General features: G+C 40.9%; 2 protein-coding genes across 4 annotated transcripts in view; one reads left to right on the top strand and one right to left on the bottom strand.

Annotated features, from left to right (window-relative positions):
- The window catches only part of LOC126199345 (uncharacterized), a 150,826-nt gene that overhangs the window by 121,407 nt on the left and 8,061 nt on the right, over positions 1–21,358 (bottom strand). For 2 of the 3 annotated variants that reach the window (XM_049936204.1, XM_049936205.1), the window contains exon 1: positions 11,373–11,579. The exons of the other annotated variant lie outside the window; for it this stretch is intronic. In XM_049936204.1, the coding sequence (XP_049792161.1) occupies positions 11,373–11,382 (10 nt within the window). In that variant the 5' untranslated portion in view covers positions 11,383–11,579. Of the gene's footprint in view, positions 1–11,372; positions 11,580–21,358 lie in introns of those variants that run through there. 3 annotated transcript variants of the gene reach the window in all.
- Positions 11,829–13,043, top strand: LOC126199347 (ER membrane protein complex subunit 3). The gene has a single exon (XM_049936207.1). The coding sequence runs from the start codon at positions 11,879–11,881 to the stop codon at positions 12,629–12,631; it is 753 nt and encodes a 250-aa protein (XP_049792164.1). The 5' UTR covers positions 11,829–11,878; the 3' UTR covers positions 12,632–13,043.

Genomic DNA, 21,358 nt, shown 5'->3' on the forward strand with positions numbered 1-21,358 from the left:
TGACAGCATGTGTAAACAAGGTAATGTTACAATACCAGTAAAGTTGATAAAACCCTTCAAAAACAGTGTAGATGTAGCATTCGATGAAACTGAAAGTTATCTTTTGCATGAATTGTTTGACAACAGGGAGGATGATTCAGATTTTGGGTGTCCTTAAATTAAAATTAAGACTGATCAGTGGGAGCGTGTTTGAATTTGATACATAAATGCCATGAGGCTAAATGAGTAGACTCTTTTACAATTTTGAAATGGGACAATTTTCATAATTAGTGCTGCAAAAATTAGGAACAGTATCTGAGCATATCTGTGTGTATTCCCTTATTAGTCCATTATTTTTTTTACATTTAACTCTATAATTGTTTCATATGTGAACACCTTTTAATCTCAACTGACATAAATCCCATATAACTGACTTTAAAAAGTTACTAAGGAGAACATATCTCATGTGATATGAAGAAGGTATTGAACAGCATATTTAGTACACAAAACAAAGCTTCAGATTTTGGCGTGAATGCTAGACAGGAAGTTATCTATCCGTCGGAGAATGTAATGAGAACTTAAGGGATGTAGCTGAAAGATGTGGGTGGATCCACTCCCCACACTGCTGTATGGCTGTACACTGCGGAACCAGTCAACTTGCAAGAGATTGTGGGTGCTCGGTAACGTACTCTAGCATCTGTCGAATGGATTTGTGTCGTGACTGATATTTGTGATTTGTTAGCCAAGACTGCTACATGCATGTTTTTTTTAAGTAGGGGGATTGGCTTTCCAATACATTGTGTGACTCCAAATCAGTAAGTATTTTTTTTTATCAATTGTAAATTAATCTTCTAGGTCTTTGTGTACATAGGTTAGTTTGTATGGACAATTACCAAATAGTGTGGAAGACATCTACTAGTATAAACAGTAAACAAGATGTATACATGTCTGCTTTCATACTCCAATTTTGGTTCTCAAGCTATTGGACTGTGTCATTATTCAAAGCTAATGATGACTCTGTTTACCTGTATTTATCATGAGTATTGCAATATTGTATTTGATCGGAACATGAGTTGTGGACAGACTCATACTTAGCTCTGTTTTGGGTACCCCTGGTCATCCCGACTGTGTGTGCGTACTTTAGGAGAGCATACAACCTTTGATTGAGGCTAAATGCTTCTTACAATTACTCTTTGCACATAATTTAACTTATTGATACGATTATGAGTTTTATTCATTGTGTTGTGTCGAATTTATTTATTTTTTTTGCTGGTCTGTACCTGGTGTGGTTTGGATTCATGGGTCAGTTCCCACATTGTAAGCTAGAACCCTAATATTTTTGCATTATTTTGTTCTCTCGTGAGTCAACATATCCTTGAATATTGTGGTTTATGTGGCTTATTTATTCCTACTCATGACTGAATATATTCTTCTGGTCTGTATCCACCATTGTGAGTTTTTCGAGTCAGCTCACTTGTCGTACACTTAAGGCTCTGAAATTGTTCTCCTCTCTTTTGAAGATTTTGAAGGTTTGATTGTACAGATGTAAACTTACATTACCTCTGTATTTATTTCTACAGTTTAGTGGTGTAATGTTGTAATTTTGGCCTTGTATTAGTTGTCTTGTGACAGTATGTTCCACAGAACTGAAAAATCTGAATGCCATATCCTGATATATGTATAGATTATGACTTGTGTAGTAGATATTTTTCTTAAGTTTTCTATAATATGTTATGTATCAGATACTTCTATACATCTATATGCTATCCTGTGCATCATTATGTATACCATTTGGCAAACCCTGTAATCTGTCACAAAATGTTGTCAACACCCTGTTTCCAAGCTTCGTGAGTGGGATATTGTACACACCCTTTTCTAACATAACTTTTTTTTAATAGTAGTCGATACCAGCATTAATCCCAAATCTGGTATAGATGAACATTCTCGGATGTTTCACTGAAAGAATTTCATTTGATTGTGCATATGATGTAATTTATTTCAGGCTAAAATGTATAAAAAGAAATTAAGTTGGTACAATCAATACAACTAAAATTATTCTTCTAGCAGAAATATTTGAAATTACGAAATATCTGGCATACTTAAAACTCGTATTATTTATTGTACAACCTAATGCTAATTAATAAAGTTATTTTTGGATTCAATTATAAAATAATGTTGTAACTTGGTGGTCAAAAAAGTTTGTAAGCTCTTTGGAATATTGTGAGTACAGCAGAATGTGAGCAGTAGTGGTCATGCTTCTTATGGAAACGCATGTATTTTTCTAATCTTCTCAACAACAATGTAATTTGTTTCTTGAAGTGAAAATTGTAAAGTCGGTGTGATGTAGAAGTATGGGATTAAATAAAAGAAAATCATAACAACAGATACACTATGTGATCAAAAGCATCCGGGCACCTGGCTGAAAATGACTTACAAGTTCGTGGCACCCACCATCAGTAATTCAGGAATTCAATATGGTGTTGGCCCACCCTTAGCCTTGATGACAGCTTCCATTCTCATAGACATATCTTCAATCAGGTGCTGGAAGGTTTCTTGGGGAATTGCAGCCCATTCTTCACGGAGTGCTGCGCTGAGGAGAGGTATCGAAGTCAGCATTCCAAGACATCCCAAAGGTGTAGTATAGGATTCGGGTTAGGACTCTGTGCAGGACAGTCCATTGCAGGGATGTTACTGTTGTGTAACCACTCCACCCTGTGCATTATGAACAGGTGCTCGATCGTGTTGAAAGATGCAATTGCCATTCCCGGATTGCTCTTCAACAGTGGGAAGCAAGAAGGTGCTTAAAACATCAATGTAGGCCTGTGCTGTGATAGTGCCACACAAAACAACAAGGGATGTAAGCCCCCCCTTCAAGAAAAACACGACCACACCATAACACCACCACCTCCGAATTTTACTGCTGGCAATACACGCGCTGGCAGATGACATTCACCGGGCCTTTGCCGTAACCACACCCTGCCACCTGATCGCCACATTGTCTACCGTGATTCGTCACTCCACATGTTCTTCCATTGTTCAATCGTCCCATGTTTACGCTCCTTAAACCAAGCAAGGTGTTGTTTGGCATTTACCGGTGTGATGTGCAACTTATGAGCAGCCGCTAGACCATGAAATCCAAGTTTTCTCACTTCCCAACTAACTGTCATAGTACTTGCAGGGGATCCTGATGCATTTTGCCAATTACACATTACACCCCTCTTCAACTGTCGGCGGTCTCTGTCAGTCAACAGATGAGGTCTGCCTGTACGCTTTTGTGCTGTACGTGTCCCTTCACGTTTCCACTTCACTATCACATTAGAAACAGTAGACCTAAGGATGTTTAGGAGTGTGGAAATCTCGTGTACAGACATATTACACGAGTGACACCCAATCATCTGGCCCCGTCTGAAGTCCATGAGTTCCGGATGCGCCCCATTCTGCTTTCTCAGATGTCTAATTAATGACCTCTGAGGTCGCTGATGTGGAGTACCTGACAGTGGGTGGCAGCACAATGCACCTAATATAAAAAATGTATGTTTTTGGGGATGCCTGGATACTTTTGATCACATGATATAGTACTTCATCAGGTATTTAGTCATCTCGAACCCTGTAAGTCAAAATTTCAGCCGTAAGAATGTACCCCTACACTCAAGAACTGCAGCCAACAATCTTACGCCTCTCAAAGCTTACAAAACTAGTGCAGAGATGGAGAATTTTAATAGTGATGTGTGTGAGGGTAAGACTACAAGGCCAAGGTGAACAAGGGCCGCTTCACAAAGCAAAGGTGGTGAAAGGTTCACATGCATCGGGAAAATAGCAGGTAGCATGAAGTTAAGCTGCCAGATCACGAGCCAAAATGAACTCCAGGAGGTAACAAAGAAGAGGGCCGCATGCCATACTAGCGATCAGAGGATCATCAAAGAAGGATGGGTGGCTATGCATGGCAGACAAACGGCACACATATATGCTGAGGAGAAAAACACGGCGGTATAACAGCGGTAGTTCGGTAGCTTCTGCATACAGGCTCTCAACCAGGCTCGTGTAAAAGGCACCAGTGGCCAAATGGATGCCACAATGGTGGATTGTATTAAGATGGTGTAAGAGAGATGGACGTGCAGATGCACAAACAAAACAACCACAGTCTACTTTCGAACAGACAAGGGACTGGTACAAACAGAGGAGGGTGGTTCGGTCCACTCCCCAGGAAGTACCACTGAGGATACGTAGGACACTGAGTGACCACATACAGCAGGCTGCCAGGTAAGACACATGGGAGGACCAAAAAAGTTTCCTATCTAGCATCAGCCTCAGGAATTTCATAGTTTCAGTGAATGGAAGTGCAACAAGCCAAAGATGTCAAGACAGTGTAAGACACCAACTGTGCGATCATAAATTCATACAAATGGTTTTGTCAGTGGGAAAATGAAAGCCATTGTCAATGCTCCATGAGTAAAGACAATCAAGACATCACTGAAGACCCCGCTCAATGGACAAGTCCATTGAGAACTGCAATAGATGGCAAACTAGTCAATGAAAATGGAGCCAGAGATACCCGGCGGGATACTGGGCATTATAGAGTTAATTGCAATAGCAAAGAGGACAACGCTCAGGACCGAACCCTGAGGCACACCACTTTCCTGGATAAAGTTGTCCGACAAGGGAGAACCCACACGTACCCTGAAAACTCGGTATTTTAAAAATTCCTGAAGCTAATGGGGCATGCGGCCATGGAAGCCCCACATGTAGAGAGTATGGAGGATACCAGTCCTCCAACAGTCCTCCAAATCGAATAACTCGGCCACAGTCTGTAATTTCCGCAGAAAACCATTCATGATATGGATGGACGAAGTAACGAGATGGTCAACTGCATTCCATCACCCTGCAATCACAGCTGGTGAGAGAAATGGGGCTGTAGTTCAAAGGAAGCTGCTTGTTCTTACTGGGCTTACATGTGGGTATGACAGCGGCTTCACACCAGTGTTTGTGAAACATGCCCTCTGCCCAGGTGCGGATGTACATATGAAGCAGAAAGTGAAGAGAAAGGTACTGCAACATCTGAATGTGAACATTGTCTGGCCTGGGGCAGAGGATCAGGATGAAGTGAGAGCATGATCCAGCTCCCTCACAGTAAAGGTAACATTGTTGCACACTCAATTCTGAGAAGAGACGGGTATCACCCGAGCCTCCTCCATTCGTTTCCAATGGAGGAAGGCACGGCGACAGTGGGAGGAACTCGAAATCTCCACAAAATGGCAGCCCAATGTGTTGGAGATAGCAACAGAGTTTACTATGACATTGTCTGCTACTGTCAGGCCGGAAATTGGGGAATGGATATTGGTCCCACAGAGCCACCATTGGTTGACCCACATGACGGAAGAGGGAATGGAACTGTTAAAAGAACTAGAGAATGAAATCCACCTAGTTTTTTGCTATTCTGAAGAATGCAATGACACTGAGCGCGCAACTGTTCATAATGAATGCAGTTTGCATCGTAGGATGACAGTTAATAATGCAAAGAGCACGTCTCCGTGTGCAAATTGCATTGCGGCACGCCTCAGTCCACCAAGCGACTGGGACATGGCATGGTAAAGAGGAACTGCGAGGAATGGAACATTCAGCAGCAGTAAGCATAATGTTTGTAAGATATTCTACCTGGTCATCACAACAGGGAAAATGTTGTTCGTCGAAGGTTGCCAGAGAGGAGTAAAGCCTCCAGTCGGCGTTAGAAAGCTGCCAATTGGGTGTGCACATAGGTGGGATATGAGTCAGCAATCAGATAGCACACAGGAAATGGTCGCTCATCTACATGTCAGAGAGAACGGACCACTCAAGACGATGGGCAAGCTGAGCAGTGCAGGAGGATAGGTCCAAATGGGAATAGGTGTGCGTGGAGTCTGAAAGGAATGTGGGTGCTCTTGTGTTAATGCAGAGGAGGTTAAGTTGATTAAGAAGGTCAGCCAAGAGGGCACCTCTCAGAGAGGTTCTAGTCGAGCACATTAAAGTCACCGAGACGCAGAAAGGGGTGAGATAGCTGCCCAGTAAGCTGGAGGAAGTCTACCGTGGTGACATTGAATGCTGGAGGGATGTGAATGGTGCAAAAGGAAAGGTCAAGAGAGGAAGGAAAAGGTGAACTGGCAATAGCTTGAAGGCTGGTAGTCAGGGAGATGGGTTGACTATGAACGTCATTCTATATGACCAGCACGACTCTCCCACAAGGTGGAATGCCGTCCTCAGGAAGAAGGGGGGGGGGGGAGGGGGGGGGTTGCAGGGTTGGGTGAGGTCATAGGGCAGGCGGTCAAAACAGACCAGGAAGAAATTTTGTTTCCTGGAGGCAGAAGACAAGTGGATGCTGCGATTCTATGAGCAGCTGTAAATCCTCTTTGTTTGATTGAGAGCCACAAACATACCATTGAAGGTGAGTCATGACAAGAAAGGGGAGAAGGCAAAACTGAGGGGTGCCACCTTGGTGGCTGCCAGGTATCAGCCTTCAAGACTAACTGCTACAGAATGCAGAGGCTGGAGGATCCTGCTCAATGAGATCTACAGAGACGTTGGCATTCTTTTTCTGTCAATCTGCAGAGTCCAGGGGCAGAAAAATTGTTGGTAGAGCACACCGGCAACACGGAGGTTGGCCGGGAGAGGGTATTACGTGGTGACAGCGTCGAAGAGGATCTCTGAGTCTGCAAAGGAGAAAACTGTTTGCCTTTGTTTAACTTCTTAGAGCCTTTCCGGCTGGCAGAGAAAGACTCAGATGTTTGTTGGCTGGAGGAATGTAGCAAGTCTTCACAGGAGTAGTCTCTCTGTCCTTTCCGGCCCATTGGTGACTTTGCCCCATGAGCAGAAAGTCTGGTGGATTGTTGCATAGTTTAAGGAGGAGACGGTGATGATACCATGACACTGGGAGATTTCACAACGGCAGTGCTGAATTTGAGGTTGTATGTCTGTGTGGCCATGTCCTTCATAGAGTGAGATGTAGCAAGAACAGTACTATTAGTGCCGAATGGTAGAATGCAGGGCTTGCAACTAGCCAATAACCTGAGAGTGACCAGGTAAGGCAGTTTTTTTGTTTGCCCAGATCTCGTGGTCAGCCTGCTCATCGAGATACATGGGACAGTCTCAAAACGAGGCAGCAAGATCACCATTGCAGTTGATACAGTGGGGAGGAGGAGGTGGACAATCATCGTCACAAGCATCCCTACTACAGGTTACACAATTGGCCGGGTCTCGACAGGACATTCAAATGTGGTTGAAAGGATGACACTGGTAGCAGCCCATCGGGTTCGATATGTACAGTCAGACTGTGCTAACTTCATAACCGGCTTTGATCTTGGATGGAAGCATCACTCTATCAAAAGTGAGAAAAAGAGTTGTGTGGGCACCAAGGATGCATCTACCTTTCTGATCACCTGATGGACTGCAATGACACCCTGATCAGAGACAAATGTTTGGATTTCTGCCTCGGTCAGACCATCAAGCAGCCTAGTGCAAATAACACTACGGGAAGAATTCAGAGTTCTATGAGCCTCGACACGAACTGGACAGCCATAGAGAAGCAAAGCGGCAAGCAGTAGTTGTGCTTTAGAATCAGAATTAGTCTCCAAAAGCAAAGTGTCACTGTGTGATCAAGAACAGGCTTTCACAAGGCCAGCAACTGCATCAACACCTTTCTGAATAAGAAACAGATTTATTATTGAAAAGCACTGACCGTCTTCAGTACGTGAAACAAAGAACAGCGGTGCAGCTGGGAGGGACTTTGAATCAGGAGCTTTATTCCATTTACGTTTGGTAGAAGTTGACAGCGAACATGATGACTGGTTTGTTGTAAGAAAATTCCCCGCGATTGCCATCTCCTATGGCGTGCTCCTTCCAACTGCCCCCTCTCATCCCTCAGAGGCGGGCTTACGCACATTAGGTGACTTTTAAACCTCAGGTTACACCTCCCAAATGTGACAGAAGGACCAATCGGCAATTTGGGAAGACAGCAGCTCAAGCAATCACCCCTCTCTGGGCCTGGGCCTGGCCTGTACCGGGAGTACGTGTGAATCTACCTGTCGACCCAGGGCAAGAAAAAGAGGAAGCTGAAACACTGAAATGGAGAAAGGATAGGAGAAGGTGAACGAAGAAAGAAAAAAGGAACAAAAAACAATGGCGAGACTCTTTTATGTCAGCTACAGAAAATGCGGAAGACGTTGCCGAAAACACCGCACACATGTTCCCAAGGGAGGGGAAAAGGAATAGCATGAGGATAGATATGCAGCACGGAAGGGAAAAGATACTGCAAAGGCCGGGGCCCCGTGTAGCCAAGCACAAACCCGCCAAAGAGTGGTGAGCCCCCGGGAGGAAGTGTAGATCATGTTTGACATGTTTCTGAGAAATTTTGATTGACAAAGTTTGACAAGATGGCAAACGTTGTTTGTGTTGTTTCACCGCATACATTTAGTGAAAAATTGTTTTATTACGATTTATCTCACTGTACCGTTTCCACTACTATGAAAATACGATCAAATTTAAAAACAAAATGGCACTCACAATTACCACGATGGTAAAGGTACCACATATTTCGCAGCCATATATCACCATGAAGAAGTTATAAACAAAATATTTTATGCATACAGTGACATACAACTGGAGTGGAATGAAATTTAAAAAAATCAAAGTTCGTCAGTTCTTCCATGGCTGATGTGGGTATTGTTCCCAGGTTGCAATATTTTAATTACCTGTCATTAGATGGTGGTGGTGGTGATGGTGATGATGATGATGATGATTGGTTTGTGGGGCACTGAACTACGTGGTCATCAGCGCCTATACACATTTCCAATCTAGCCATTTCCATGAATGCCGACGGAATGGTGAGGACAACACAAACACCCAGTTCCCGGGCAGAGAAAAACCCCAACCTGGCCGGGAATCGAACCCGGGACCCAAAGGTAGCCTGTCAGAGGATCAAGTAGAAGAGAATAAATTTTCTCATACTTGTGTCTTCTCTTTCAGTGTGAGGGTGAAGTAACACCAAACGAATTATTAAACATTTCACTGTCCATCCACCGAATGTTGATGTAATCATCAGAGACCAAGTGAAACATTTCTGTTAACAGGTTTCCAATTGTATATTTCTCATTTTAAACCATTCCCAGGACCAGTGTCTCATTTTGTTTTTCTTTACACAAAGTGCCAGAGGCAATGTTAGAGATGCTTTATGTGCATTCGTAGCCGTTCCCAATAGTGCCAAAATACAACATACACAGAAAGTGTCTGCTTCAAAAGTAAGGTTAAATTGACATGCTATCTTGACAGGCAAGTTTGCTCATTTAGGAGGGACTTAGCAAGTTTTAAATAGTTTCATTGCACATTTGAAGAAAATTGGCGTAATCAGGTTCTGAGAGCAATATTTCCTATAGTATATTTTCTTTTTTCTTTCTTCTTCTTTAAACAGTGTTCCAGTCAAGGGCAGGACTGCTTTGTTTGCATTTGTGGCCATACTACTCTCAAAATACACACAAACACAAAACGCGTCTGCTTCAAAGTGAGGTTAAACTGAAAAACATTGTTTGCATGTGTACAGGCTTGCTTGCCAAAGCTGTGGCTAGATAAGAGCGATGTGCACAAAAGATAAAGTTCAGTTCACACTGGGCTTCATGGAACATCAACAGAATGGTATGACACCATCGATAATTTTTGGGAAGAAAGTTTTGATAATGATGTCAGTTAAAATCAGAAGTCAGTCTATTTTCGCCACACTCATTCATGTTATAGAAGTGGATTGTGTGTTCTCTTAATCTTTATTTTATTGTTTGCTTACTTCAGTTTTCATTACACATTGAGAACATTGCACAAGAACTTTGATATTTTTTTGTAAGAATGGACACTTAGACCTATCTTAAATCAAAAAATGATTTAGGTTTTACAAGAACTGGACAAACAAAATGGCTACATTAATAGATGAAACAGTTTTCACTAAAAAGCTACTTAACAGTGAAAGAGTCACCTCATATCACACTGGTCATGTCTGTTTAAAATGAAAGAACAGAGACAGTAAAATACTAGGAAACTAAACCATAAATAAAATTATTTTTTTCCTTCATGTATGAGGAAAACAGAAAATAAACAGACAATACATATTCCCTTCTGAATATGGTTTAACATGTTTGTATGTATATATAATAATGTTAATTTTTTAATATTTCAAACAACACTTTTCTCTTTCTTTAAATTTCAGTAGTGAGGAAAAGCATAAAACCTATGTCACTAACATCTATTATACATTTTGCTTTGGTCATTAATAAACTCTTTCACTTGATTGATGAAGTCATCCATTTTTAATGTATTTGACCATCCAGATTTGGCATGTAGTAATTCCATGGAAATGTCTTGCTCGCTAAATACTCTATTTATGACGTGTTTTGGGTAACTGTAAGATAAAATATTTTTAGGATAGCTCATACAAGTGAGTAATCAAGAAAAAACACTATCTCATGTGCAACTGCCATAGACATATTTGCAAAAGCTAACTGGTGCTTAAACTGGTTGCACAATAAATAAATATATTTTAAGAACAGATAAAGAAAATGTCATTTCTCTATTACATAGGCCTAAAATGTGTCTTGTAAAACCAACAGAAAAAAATATCCCAATGATAGGTTGCAGCACATCACCATACATCAATTCCATGGTAAAAGCAACATAGTGGGGCCCCTCCTTGCAGTTATCGTACTTTATCTACAAAAATATGTACACGATAGGACTAAAAATACTGGCCGGAGACTTCTATATTATTTAATGTAGGCTAAGTTTTTTGAATGTACCTAGCGGTTTTAGTTTTTATGACGAAAATCACGGCAAAGAATTTTAATACTACTGGTCAGTCTTAATTTGAAATTCATATTCCATGGCTTCGCCAACTCTCAACCAAATATCATCTTCCAACCTAGGCTCGGTCTAAGTTACGGATCAGTCTCACCACAATCGAGACTACAGTGGGGGAGGGCAACGGTCCAATATCACACTCCCGCCGAAATCACCAAGCAGAATGTGGTACAGTATCAATGCAGTTATGCCTGAAGAGACTGGTTCATTGGAAAACTGAACACAATGAACGAACGTAAAGACGAAATCTTAGTTGTGACGACGTACCGTTCTTTAGCGTAGCCTAAAGTTCTATATTGGAAGAACATGATGACAGTTTATGCTTACATAATGAATGAGTAGTACTAATTGCCACTAACAGTAGTTTACAGTAACTTAACATCAGTAGGCATACAAAAAGCTATTAACAATAGAGCACAGTAGTGTGGAAAGTGTGCATCGTTATTTGGGACGTCGTATATCTTGCATTGCTCTGGACTTCGAAAAATTCTTCTACACACTTAGCATTGTACACAGTGTAAACCACTAACCTCGCTCCATGTTAGTAATATACACCAACAAAATTCAGTTTTCTCTACGTATAATCACAACCATCAATAAACACCTTCGCGCGTTACTTTAAAATCTGAACAAAGAAACATGAAAAGTCGAAGATATGTTTTTTTTTAATCACCAACGAACCGAAGACAAAACTATCAGAGAAAACTCAGCCGAATGTAGAAACGCAGAAAAAGTACTTTCTTCGAAATTGTTCATAAATTCAAATTGTACAGAAACCACCACGACTACAAGATACGAAACAATTGTATTTCTTACGTACTGAAATCTTTCTGCAGTGCCTACTAAGCACAAAGCAAGCTTTTGTATACCTCTAGGAATGTAATTACTTAAGTTTTCGATGAGTCTTTATAGAATAATTTAGGACAAAATTTATACAAATCCACTTCGATAACACGAATTTGCTTATATATCTTTGGAAGAACTATTGAAATAGTGTTCTGTACTCAGTAATGTGTTGTTGCAGGTGCAAACAATCATGGCGGAGCTAGTGTTAGATTCGAATATAAGATTTTGGGTATTTCTGCCGATCGTTGTTATCACGTTTTTGTTTGGTGTATTGAGGCACTATGTTTCTATTCTTTTGGCGTCTCAAAAGAAACCGGAACTCCAGCAAGTTCAGGACAGTCAAGTTATGATACGAGCGCGACTTTTGAGAGAAAACGGAAAATATTTGCCAAAGCAGTCGTTCCTCATGCGACGGCACTTTTTCAACAACGAAGAAACTGGTTACTTCAAAACTCAAAAGCGAGCTCCTGTGTCACAAAATCCGATGACTGATCCCAGCATGATGACAGACATGCTTAAGGGCAACATAACCAATGTAATTCCTATGATAATGATTGGCGGTTGGATAAATTTAATGTTCTCAGGATTTGTCACTACCAAGGTACCATTTCCACTGACACTGCGTTTCAAGCCAATGTTGCAGAGAGGTATAGAGCTTGTCAGTTTAGACGCGTCATGGGTTTCATCAGCTTCGTGGTATTTTCTGAATGTTTTTGGACTGCGGAGCATTTACACTTTAGTGCTCGGCGAAAACAACGCAGCCGATCAAGCACGCCACCTTCAAGATCAGATGTCGGGTGCTGCAATGGCAATGCCGCCAGATCCGAAAGGAGCCTTCAAAGCTGAATGGGAAGCACTGGAAATTTGTGAACATCACTGGGCTTTAAGCAACATAGAGAATGATCTTGTAGAGAGTGTTACGTACGGAGAAAGTGATTCGTGACCTATGCGCTGGCGACAACGGTGGTGCAGAATAATGATGTTAATTAAAGACAAGTTTTCATAGCACCGCGGATGTACATGAACACTGCAGTATTTGTTAATTTTATTTTCCAAAAAGTTTCATGAGAATATACCAGTGTGTAGTAAAATATTGTTGTTAGTGTTGTACAGACATTCCTTTGAAATGCACATTGATGTTAATGAATTTGTAAATCGTTGCTTTTGCTTCCTTGACAGCTTAAATTGTCCACAACCTCAAGTAAATTAGACTACAGCAAAGAAACAGCTCGTTTGTGGCAAAATAATGTAACAATTTGGTTGGAGCTTTTTCTCCTTCAAAATTAAAGAAAGCAAAAAGTGATGCTCAGATACAAGTGTTCAAAGTCATTTGATTAGTAAAGTTTTCAAAATCATTAATATGTTTTATTCCTGCCACTCAGTTGACCTCATGAGGGTGTGAATTCATAACTGAAATAGCCTGCATTCCTATGCACTATACTCCATTTTGTACTCGTTTATTCAGTTTTTGACAATGTTCAGAGTTAACTTAATTCTGTGAGAGAAAGCAGTAGTATTATCAGAGCAATTGACATAAATGTTACTGATGCACAAAATGTGATAGTAATAATTACAAAGAACATCACAAACAAAAAAGTGTAATTCCCAGTATCAAGTAAGTACACCATAAAGTGATTAGTGAATTTGCTTTTATTTTTATTTTTTTTAATATGAAAATGGAGGTCACAGCTTTTGTTTACATATACAGTGAGATGAGTCATTCTGGGGTGGGGTGGGGGCGGCGGGTTAAGAGCCCAACTCTCTTATTGTTTCTCTGTTCCGCTCTCTTAAAGGATTCTGTACACTGGAAGCCATATTCCTGGCAGAGCTAAGAAACAATCTTGTTGGCATAATCTGTGATCTTACTAATGGGCCACAAAATTCTATTTGGCAAACTAAAATGTGGTGTCACTCTTGCATGGTTGGAATCTTATCTTTATCAAAGGGAGTAGTGGGCCACATTAACAACCTGCACCAGTGGAATAAGGTTTAAACAGTATGGTAAAAGAAAGTATGAAGGGCTATAATGTTCAATAAGGGGTCTTCTCTTATTCCTAACCTACAGAAAGACTTTGAAACATGGTTTAAAAGTGTGGCCGGCTGCAGTGGTCGAGCGGTTCTAGGTGCTTCAGTCCGGAACCACGCGACTGCTACGGTCGCAGGTTCGAATCCTGCCTCGGGCATGGATGTGTGTGATGTCCTTAGGTTAGTTAGGTTTAAGTAGTTATAAGTTCTGGGTGACTGATGACCTCAGATGTTAAGTCCCATAGTGCTCAGAGCAATTTGAACAATTTTTTTAAAAGTGTGATATTGGCTGTTTGCACTAACATGTTAATCAAGAGAACAAACTTAGCCATACCACACTCAGCACAAATAGCTGAACATCCAAAATCTGATGCTTTCTAATATTGTATGCCGTTTTCACCCTCCTACATTTTTCGGACACTTTAATCATATTAATCTGGTGCAACATTGAGCTCAAGATCATGTACTGACAGTGACAGCAGAACTTGAAGATTGGTCAGTGTTTCCTGCAGTGCACAAGTAAGGCTGTTGTATGATGGACTTGTGAACAAGATGCCACTCGTGTTAGGTCTGTGCGACTGAACCTACATATTTGTAACAATCTGGAGAATGCTGTCTTCTCTCTCCACATCAGATACAGCAACTCAATTTTAAAAAAAAGGCAGCATGGAGCTCATCTCCTTTAAGACACAACGCTTTAAATTGTGGCCAATCGTCATCACTGATTAGTTGGATTAGAATTGAGTGTATCCAGTTGACATAAGTGAAAAGTTCTGCATGAATTGCTAGTGTATGCCTACCATGTACCAAGTCCACTCTTTGAGTCCAGCTCATTTTGGATCTGAAATTACATTTTGCCAATGTATTTTCCACTGGCTAAGCCTGGTTATTTAAAATGAGATATTTATTAATTAAAATAGGCACAGTCCAGTGTAGGTCCCAGCACCACAATCATGAATGGATATTAACAAATATTTGCAGAGGACCCATGCCATGGTCACCCAATGCAGGAAAGTGATTTTCCTCAAGACACCTTGATAAATTGCTATGAAACTTTCCAACATATTCCAATTATCTGGAAGCTATAATTATTGTATCAGGCAAGGACATGTGTACAATTTACATTAGGTTTACATCACATTGCAGAATGCAGGGTTGATATGTAACATTGGGAAATGTCAGTTTCCCTAGAAGCCTATTGAATACTTATGTTTGCCACCAGTGAAAGGGAACCTCACCAACACAGCAGCACATTTGCATTAAGGTGACGCAGTGAATGCCCGCAAACAGTCTAGATGATTTTCAATGAAAAGTAAAATATTACAACATTTGTGGAGAAAATTTTGCACCACCTTAATATTCTCAGCAAAAAAGATGCCAAGTTCATTAGGTCTTCAGTAAGTGCCCAAGCTTTTTATGTATTCCAGAAAGCTTTTCCATCTGCACCTTGTTTAGCCCCTATACCCCCCCCCCCCCCCCCCCGATAATGACGGGATGCTTTTCAGTATGGTATAGAGACAGTCCTTGCACATTGGAAGACTGACAGACCCTAATATCTCATTGTATGTATTGCTAAAACATTGAATTCTACCCGACAGAAACTATGCACCGTTTGAGAAGGTAGCATTGGCCATCATGTATGGAGTGTTTAAGTTTCACACTTGTCTGTATGGAGTTAAATTTTCTCTTGTGAAGATCACAAGACTGTATTGGCTATTCGGTCCAGTGTTTAGTTTACCTGTCAAAACAGCCCAACTTCTCCAGCAGAGGGGCCTATTCCTGCTATCTTATGATTGCTGCACTCTTCACAAACCTACGAGCCATCACACTAATGCTGATGCCCCATCTCAGCATCCAGCAGTGCCAGAACAGGAAGTTGTCAATTTTATCATAGAGACGGTGGTATGTCATTCTTGAAGAATTTCCCCTCTACGCATCATAGACTCCCAATCCCACCACATTACTTAAGATTATTCAATGTAAGCAAAAGGCTTTACTGCACATTTTTGTGTCATGTCTCATTTAACATGCTGACTGCCGGCAGCGACAGCAGAAGGCTCTGCTGTGGCCAGTGGCAGCGTTCTGACAGTCAAGATGTTGAAGATGGGATTCTTATATTAGCCACAAATTCCCCAGAGTAGTCTCCATGTTCAGCCTCACTGCTAAAGACCATTCCCTGCTGCACATTAGGCACTGGAGAGTCACATAAATGGAACCTTGAACAGACATAATGTGTATTGCCCAGTGGCTGAATCTGTGATCAATCATATGGCATGTTTCTGTACAAACTGTGCCGTTCATCAAGCAGCACCTACAAAACAAACGCAATGGTCAAAGCATTCGCTACAGTCTTTGCGTAGAAGACTTACCATGAATTGTTGTTCCAGATAATGGCTTTTCATTCACTTTGATTATTTTTGTAGTCAGGAAAACATTTGCCATCTACTTACAGCACCACTCCATCTACAGGTAAACTATGAAGCAGAGCAAATTTTTGGGATGTTAAAAGACAAAATGGTGATGGCACTTCAGCCAGCATCCATGAGAAGGATGCACTCAGTCTGCAGGACGACCACTGCCGATAATGCTCCATTGTCATTCTGAATGATCGGAACAGCACTGCCACCACAGTCATCTAATGTTAGAGGATGTGGGCATACTCAATGGTATGTTCACAGTTGCCCCTCCCCCCCCCCCCCAAACCTCCCCCCATGACAGCAGTTCAAGAATATCCATCAGATGTCGAACTGAAGATTCTGCATCATTGGCCTGTCATCAGATCCCAGCCCTACACGGTGGTACAAGACGGACCGCTCTTGCCCCTAAATGTCGTTTCAGAGGAAAGAAAGATGCTGAATCCGACACGGAAAGTGAAGACAGCATTTCCCATGTTGCAACACAGGTGGCGCTTTGTTTACATAACCCTACCACAAGCAACGTGTAGTACAGCAGACGTCCAACCTCTTCATGAGAACTTATGACTTAGCTATGGTTTAATGGCCAACTGACACAAGCAGTGCCTGGGTCACTCCTAGCCTTCGCAAGTGGTGCAGCTACATGCTCCCAGCTGATACTTGGATCGCAACATTTGTTCTCAGTTTTATTCTGTGTTCATATTGATGTTGTATGTCTGCAATTTTTTGGCATTACATGGATTCTGAATTTTTGTGCTTGTATCACCGTGTCATCTATTTTTGTTGTTAGTAAACGGCATGTGTTCTATGCTATAACAGTAATGTCACTACCGTATTCTTCCCAGTAAGAAAATAGTGCACTGACGGTGAACAATGGCTTGCTCCACATGACTGCTATGTAAATACTGCCTTTGGGGTAACCACTTTCTTTATTACTACTTCATTTAGTGTGTTCATAAACAAATATTAAATCACCAAATGGCTTTGTATTATATTTCATTTCCTGTACCGTTAGACTCTTAAGACCACAGGACCAGTTAATAGACTGTATATCACACCTCACCAAACATCAATCGAGAAGCATAGCTGAAACCGTCTCTCTATAACAGAATATGATTTTTGCTTGCATCTGCCAATCTGAGTTTTCAGTGTTGTTAATGCCCTTAATGGAATCAGTCACCAATTAGTAATTAACCATCAACAAAATTCTAACTATTGGGCTTCATCAGTCACTTGGTGTTTCATCCACTGCAGGTGAAAAAGGGACAAATATTGACACAACATTCACCAAGTTTGTCATTTGCATATTCAGAAGGAAAGTGTGTACTAAGAACTGTTCAGGTCTCTCAAAGTTTGTTAAAACACAAGTAAACATTATTGAATGCAGCACTTTGTAATTAGCAAATACCTAAAGGATGAACCTGAACTGTGACAAAATTTCGGAGGTTGTTCGGACATAATTTCTGAATATTTTGGTACAAGGGACACCAGTCTCCCATGGATCATTGCAATGTAATAGCATTTTATTTGATTTCTTACCATTTGTCTATTTATGTGCATGGTACACAAAATATTTGCACAACTGTCAATGGCATGCACTATGTGTCGTGTTTGGAAACAAACTCATTCCATTCAATCACAGTACTTGTCGCTGCCTACAATAACACCCAGTTTACTCTTAAGTACTGCTGTTTCTGTCTCAGGTTTGTTTTTCTGGCAGTGTTAGTTGTACGTTAACAATTATACACAGTAGTATGGATATATTTACTGATGAAGAGTCGGCCAATATACACTTCGTGTATGGGTTTACGTAATGTGATGGAAAAGTGGATGACAATGCTGTTGCTGAGCTGTTACCGCAGCTGTGGCAACCACATCACAGTACTTTTGCATCTGTAAGTAGTGTGAGAGTTGTTGCATTATTCTGCATTTTGTGTTGCACATTTTGATGATTGCATATAACAGGTTTTTCACATTTTGGGGGGTGATTTCACTGAAACGAAGGTAATTGGGACAACAAACAGAGTAAAACATTCTTGCTCTATAATGAGCCACTAGAGACAGTGGGGACCTATACCAAAATACTCAGAAAATATCTCTAAACAACCTCTGAAATTCTGTTAATAGAGTTTCAAACTCACCCTGTAAACTGTTATTCAAGAGAAAGAGCACTTCCATTGGAGAATTTGTATAGCCTCTGCTACCTTGCAGAACTTGCTAGGTTGGAAATGTACTTCCCTGTAATCTCATAGAAGGTCTTCAACAGTGGGAAGCTGCTTCCCATTATTCACACAATGGTTAAATACTTGAAATACTACATTTAATCAGCAGGAAAAGATGGTCCTGTTCAAATATCACAGTCACATATGTTAGCCATCTTTCACACACACACAAACACACACACTGGAATGGTATTGTCACCTGCAAATAACTGCACCTCAGCAATCACAGTTAATTGGACCTATGTTTGTATGAACATTAAGTTGTAACTGTCCATACAGCCACTATCTTACATATTACCATTTCTCTTGAAATGATCTGTATATCCCATAGACATGACGGTACATAAATAGCAGCTCTATAGTAGACCAAGAGAAACAGTGGCTGCTATTCTTAAATAGTACCGTGCATTTTAGAAATTTATGGAAACAACTATGCATATAATCAACTTAATACCAATATATAGATTTTCATTTAGTCTATCTCCTTCACGTATCCAACATCCATTCTAAAAAACACTTATAGGAACTCCGTGTTTCAGCCCTATCCAGTGCTGACCTGTTGCCGTGTAATCCTCTGTCAGTTTCATTACTTGAATGTGATATAGTTAGGCTCAAAATCTACAGCAAGATGTTTGCCAGTACATATCAAATTGAAAATAACAAGAGAAACCAATAAGTAGTCATGGAAATTATAAACATGTGGGGCAATAAAAAAGGCAAAGCCAAACCATTATTTGGAAGCAAATTTAGAAGTTGGAGTGCATATATTAGGCATTGCACTAAAAATCACCTAAACATTCATGCTCTAAACAGCAGCTCCCAAAGACATTAACTAGAAATCTTTGTCAGAATGTGCAAATATTAGAGAGTTTCTTTTCATCTAAATGGGCACTTGTTTAACGACGACACAAAATCTTAAACAAAACCAAAAATTTCAAACAGCAAACAGCTTCTGAACCAGACGTAAACGGTAATGAAATCCTAAACTCACATTGGAATGTATACCGCAGAGACAGGCTGGACAGTGAAGGGGGAGGCGTGTTTATAGCAATAAGAAGTGCAATAGTATCGAAGGAAATTGATGGAGATCCGAAATGTGAAACAATTTGGGTGAAGGTCACGGTTAAAGCAGGCTCAGACATGGTAATTGGATGTCTCTATAGGCCCCCTGGCTCAGCAGCTGCTGTGGCTGAGCACCTGAAGGATAATTTGGAAAACATTTCGAGTAGATTTCCCCACCATGTTATAGTTTTGGGTGGAGATTTTAAATTTGCCGGATATAGACTGGGAGACTCAAACGTTCATAACGGGTTGCAGGGACAAAGAATCCAGTGAAATTTTTTTAAGTGCTTTATCTGAAACCTACCTTGAGCAGTTAAACAGAGAACCGACTCGTGGCGATAACATATTAGACCTTCTGGTGACAAACAGACCCGAACTGTTTGAAACAGTTAACGCAGAACAGGGAATCAGCGATCATAAAGCGGTTACTGCAGCGATAATTTCAGCCGTAAATAGAAATATTAAAAAAGGTAGGAAGATTTTTCTGTTTAGCAAAAGTGACAAAAAGCAGATTTCAGAGTACTTGACGGCCCAACACAAAAGTTTTATCTCAAGTACAGTTAGTGTTGAGGACCAGTGGACAAAGTTCAAAACAATCGTACAATATACATTTGATGAGTATGTGCCAAGCAAGATCGTAAGAGATGGAAAAGAGCCACCGTGGTACAACAACAGAGTTAGAAAACTGCAACGGAAGCAAAGGGGACTTCACAGCAAACAAACATAGCCAAATCCTTACAGACAAACAAAAGTTACACGAAGCAGTGTGAGGAGGGCTATGTGAGAGGCGTTCAACGAATTCGAAAGTAAAGTTCTATGTGCTGACTTGGCAGAAAATCCTAAGAAATTTTGGTCTTATGTCAAAGCGGTAGGTGGATCAAAACAAAATGTCCAGACACTCTGTGACCAAAATGGTACTGAAACAGAGGATGACAGACTAAAAGCCGAAATACTAAATGTCTTTTTCCAAAGCTGTTTCACAGAGGAAGACTGCACTGTAGTTCCTTCTCTAGATTGTCGCACAGATGACAAAATGGTAGATATCGAAACAGATGACAGAGGGATAGAGAAACAATTAAAATCGCTCAAAAGAGGAAAGGCCGCTGGACCTGATGGGATACCAGTTCGATTTTACACAGAGTACGCGAAGGAACTTGCCCCCCTTCTTGCAGTGGTGTACCGTAGGTGTCTAGAAGAGCGTAGCGTTCCAAAGGATTGGAAAAGGGCACAGGTCATCCGCGTTTTCAAGAAGGGACATTGAACAGATGTGCAGAACTATAGACCTATATCTCTAACGTCGATCAGTTGTAGAATTTTGGAACACGTATTATGTTCGAGTATAATGACTTTTCTGGAGACTAGAAATCTACTCTGTAGGAATCAGCATGGGTTTCGAAAAAGACGGTCGTGTGAAACCCAGCTCGTGCTATTCATCCACGAGACTCAGAGGGCCATAGACACGGGTTCACAGGTAGATGCCGTGTTTCTTGACTTCCACGAGGCGTTCGATACAGTTCCCCACAGTTGTTTAATGAACAAAGTAAGAGCGTATGAACTATCAGACCAATTGTGTGATTGGATTGAAGAGTTCCTAGATAACAGAACGCAGCATGTCATTCTCAGTGGAGAGAAGTCTTCCGAAGTAAGAGTGATTTCAGGTGTGCCGCAGGGGAGTGTCGTAGGACCGTTGCTATTCAAAATATACATAAATGACCTTGTGGATGACAGCGGACGTTCACTGAAGCTTTTTGCGGATGATGCTGTGGTATATCGAGAGGTTGTAACAATGGAAAATTGTACTGAAATGCAGGAGGATCTGCAGCGAATTGACGCATGGTGCAGGGAATGGCAATTGAATCTCAATGTAGACAAGTGTAATGTGCTGCGAATACATAGAAAGAAAGATCCCTTATCATTTAGCTACAAAATAGCAGGTCAGCAACTGGA

Source organism: Schistocerca nitens, chromosome 8 (genome assembly GCF_023898315.1).
Source record: "Schistocerca nitens isolate TAMUIC-IGC-003100 chromosome 8, iqSchNite1.1, whole genome shotgun sequence".
In the NCBI taxonomy this organism is placed as follows: Eukaryota; Metazoa; Arthropoda; class Insecta; order Orthoptera; family Acrididae; genus Schistocerca; species Schistocerca nitens.

Coding starts and splice junctions, on each gene's coding strand:
- LOC126199347 (XM_049936207.1), top strand. CDS start 11,879: ATGGCGGAGCTAGTGTTAGATTCGAATATAAGATTTTGGGTATTTCTG.